The 3,865-nt window shown below is 55.3% G+C and overlaps 1 protein-coding gene across 1 annotated transcript; it reads right to left on the bottom strand.

Annotated features, from left to right (window-relative positions):
* Positions 1 to 9: 9 nt before the first annotated feature.
* EVX2 (even-skipped homeobox 2) lies at positions 10 to 3,133 on the bottom strand. The gene is given in 4 exon segments (XM_050340016.1): positions 10 to 660; positions 1,273 to 1,529; positions 2,709 to 2,748; positions 2,750 to 3,133. Coding segments are annotated over 4 exon segments (1,332 nt in total).
* Between the last annotated feature and the right edge of the window lie 732 nt (positions 3,134 to 3,865).

The raw sequence follows: 3,865 nt of genomic DNA, 5'->3' as shown, positions 1-3,865 counted from the left end.
CCGGGGTAGTTATCTGGTGAGCGGCGCCTCCTCCCGCTGGTCCGGCGAGGCGACGGCGGCCTTGCTGAGCACGGCGGCCGAGTAGGGCAGGAAGCCGCTCTCGGAGCGCTGCCCCGCCGCCGTGCACGGGAAATCGGCGGTCGCGCCGCCCCGTGAGCCCAGAGCCGAGGCCGCCGCCGCCGCCGCCGCTGTCTGGCTGCTGTGGCAGCTGAGGCAGGAGCAGGGCGCCGAGCTCCCCGGTGGCCCCGACCCCGCCGCCGCCGCTGCCGCCGCCGCCGCCGCCGCTGCTGCTGAGGCGGCCGCGCTGCTGTTGAGGCCGGCGGCGGCCGGCGTCTGGTAGAGGCCGGGGTGTCGGAAACTGCAGAGCAGCTCCGGGCGGGAGTAGGGGTGCGAGAGGGCGCGGAAAGTGTCCAGCGGGCGGATGGAGGTGGCGAAGGGGGCGGCGGCGGCGCCCGAGGCAGCGGCGGCAGCGGCGGCGGCTGTGACCCCGACGTGAGGGTAGTAGTGGAGCGGGACGTGGGAATGGAAGGGGTAGGGCAGGCTGCCCGTGGCCGCCGCGTGGGTCATCATGTAGGTGTAGAAGCTGGGGTCGGCCGGGTGGGGCCAGGACATGGCCAGGCGCTGCCGCTTGTCCTTCATCCGCCGATTCTGGAACCACACCTGCGCGGGGAAATAAGTACAACGCGGCCTCAGCTCCGCTCCACTCCTCGCCCCGCCGCATCGGTTCCCACCGCGGATACCTGCGGGCACCCAGCGACACCCACTGCCAACGCTTGTGGGAGACCCCTCTCCCCCCGGAGCAGTCGCCCGTGACCTTGACCGAGGGGAGCGGTGGGTACGGTTCCCCCTTCTACTCGAGGGGGACCCCTTCGATCTGAATAAACCTTTGCCCCTTCGAATCGTCCCCTCCTCCCCACGCAGCACTGTGTCTTCATGGGAATGACTCCCATGCCCGTGTATAATAGCTGCGTTCATTCTCTGCTCTCTTCACTTTCGGAAATAGGCTAAAGCGATAAAAACTGACTAAGAAAATAAGAAAAAAACAACAACCGCAACAAAAAACACCAAACAACAAAAAATAACAGCAATATCAACTTTTTAAAAAGCAAATTAAAAGTGTCGGGTGAGGAGAAGCAAAAGAGCACGAGTGGTGATCAATAGCTACGGGCCCTGCGAGTCCTTCAGCCTGAGAGCGCAGCCCGCCGCGGCCCGGGGGAGCAGGTCACCGCGGGGCTCCGCGGGAAGGCGGCGGCGCGGCGGGGCGCGGCGTACCTTGATGGTGGTCTCGGGGAGGTTGAGGGCGGCGGCCAGCTCGCAGCGCCGCGGCCGCGACACGTAGTTCTCGCGGTAGAATTCCTTCTCCAGGCGGGCGATCTGCTCGCGGGTGAAGGCGGTGCGGTACCGGCGCACCTGGTCTGCCCCCGCCGCCGAGCTGCCCAGCGCGCCGCCGCTGTGCAGGCTGCCGATGCCCCCGGCGGGGGCGGCCGCGGCGGCGGGGGCGCTGGGAGTCGGGCTGCTCTCCGCGTAGCCTGTGGGGCGAGGGCACCGGGGTGAGAGTGAGCGACAGGGTGGCCCCCCGACCCTCCCGACCAGGCCGGACCGGGCCCGCTGAGCCTGTGCTCAAGGCCAGCTGTCATTCTTACAAATCCCTTCTGCTAGCAGAATCGATAAATTTGGGTTCGGAGGTTGGTTATTGGGTTTTCTGCTTGTTTGTTTGGGTTGGTTTTGGTTGTTTGTTTTTGTTTGTTTGGGGTTTTTTAATAACTTCATAACCGCTTTATTCTCAGTAGATAGAGTGGGCTTGGGGACTGCAAGGCAGACGAGCTCAGGGGAGAGCGGACGAGGGCGCGGGCCTGCGAGCATCCCTGTCTAGGCACTAGCCTGTTCGCCCTCGACTGCCGTTCTTTATTTTCGTTTGAGACATAAGAAATAAAAGCAACCATAAAAGCTTTTTTTTTTTTTTTTTTTTTTTTTTTTCCCCCAGCGTTACGTCGAGCATCCCTTCCTCTCTCTGGCACATTTGACAAAAAAGGCATGCACTGTGGCCCCTAGGAAATCCACCGTTTATCTACCTCCACCTCCCCAATAACCTCCAGCAATAATAACAACCACCGTCCATCACCATGCCCCGCAAAGCACGGGGAAGGAGACGAGGCAGTTTCAAACTCCCTAATACAAGCAGAGGAAAAGTGAACAATGCCAAATTACCCCGACCTGGACACGGACAGCACGTTGCATATACACAGAGAAGGACACACACAGACAAACGCGAGCAGTTTTCTCCCATTCCCCCTTTCTCTCTAATTTAATCTATATATGTATATACGTGCATATATAGCTCAAGAGACACCGAGAGCTCCAAGAGCTCGGGAAATACACGGAGAAAGCTTTGCCTAAATATAGGTGGGTGGATATTTGTGCCCACATATATTCTGGATATATATCTACATATCAATGGATTTGGGCATGCACAGACACACACACACACGAAGGCACCCGCACAAGAGCTGCCCGAGCAGTGTGCCTCGGTTATCGGGGTAGCGCAGTAATTGCAATAATATTTTACAGCCTGGAGCTCTGTCTTCGCACAAGAGAGAGCACCGATGCAGAAGCGAGCAACTTTGGCAGTGGCGGTGGGTTTCCTTTGTTTTTTTAAAGCCGGTTGGCAAAGTGAGGGGCTTAGATGGAGATGATAAAGGAAGAGTTACCTTTGTTACTGTTTTCCTTCAGCTGGGAGGAAGTCAGGCTGGCCAGGGGAGCGGAGCGCAGAGCAGCCCACCTCCACATCACTGTTCATATCTGCCTCTTGAGCAACTTCGGAATAAAGGCTGATTTTCTTCCTGCTTTCCGACGGCGGGATTTCGGAGGAGACCGTGCTTTCGCTGCTCGGATGCTGAAGATTGAATAAAGTGTCTATTTCAAATTTGCCTTTGGCGGAGATGTCCCCTATAGCGCTGTGCAGGGAGGCGGCAGTCAGTCTCGGGCTGAGGCGACCACTGTGCGGAGAATTTTCAAGGGCCTCCAACACCGCATTTCCAGCTGAGTCTGACAAATTCGAGAGCCTTTTGCCAGCTGTAGGGCTGTGCAGCCCTCTCTCCATCAGGATCATCTCTTTTCTTATTCTTTCCATCATCTCAGCTTTATAAAAAATGTCAAAGTTGCAGGGCTGGTCCTGTACTAATGATGAGCTGCAGCAGGGGCTAATTCACATTCAGTCCGGCAAGTGTCTCTAAATATTATTATCTGTTTTTGAGGGAGGTGTAAAAATTGTGGGATGCCAAAGCGAGGGAATGACTGGTCAAAATGACCCATACATCCTTTCTAGCCCGAAATGTCATTCATCAAAAAGTGGTGCTCGTCATTAAGGTACGAATGACGCTGTTCGAATAATCATTTATTGTAACAGGTTTATAAGCAAATAAATACAAGCTCCTGTCAGTGGATAATGAAGGCGGCTTCAGAGCAGACAAATATATCCAGGTGGAAAGAAAGACAAGAAGTGAGGAGTAAAGCTCTTGTCCTTAGCTTGATCAGATCTTGCTTCAATTGCTCTGGGGTTTGGCCTCTGGGGTGGAATTGACAGTCTGATTAATAAAATGAGCTGTGCAACATTTCCCCCTTCATTTAGGTGCATCATTATGCTCTGATTTTTGTTTTGTTGCCTTTTAGGTCCTAATGATGCAGCTTCTTTCTCATTTGTCCTCGGACAGAACTACATGCTAAATATTAGATAATGTTTTTCTTTATTATTATTTCTGAGGCGTATTTTAGATAGCAAAGCAAGGAAACGCTGGAAAAGGACCAGATGACCGAGAACCTCCTGCCGCTGATATCTCTTTACTTTTTCCCTCCCATTTCTAGACCA

This window comes from Myiozetetes cayanensis, unplaced genomic scaffold (genome assembly GCF_022539395.1).
Source record: "Myiozetetes cayanensis isolate MyiCay16 unplaced genomic scaffold, myiCay2020 scf9, whole genome shotgun sequence".
NCBI classification, from domain to species: Eukaryota; Metazoa; Chordata; class Aves; order Passeriformes; family Tyrannidae; genus Myiozetetes; species Myiozetetes cayanensis.
Note: the sequence above shows the minus strand (reverse complement) of the source record. Positions and strands in the feature narration are given on the sequence as shown.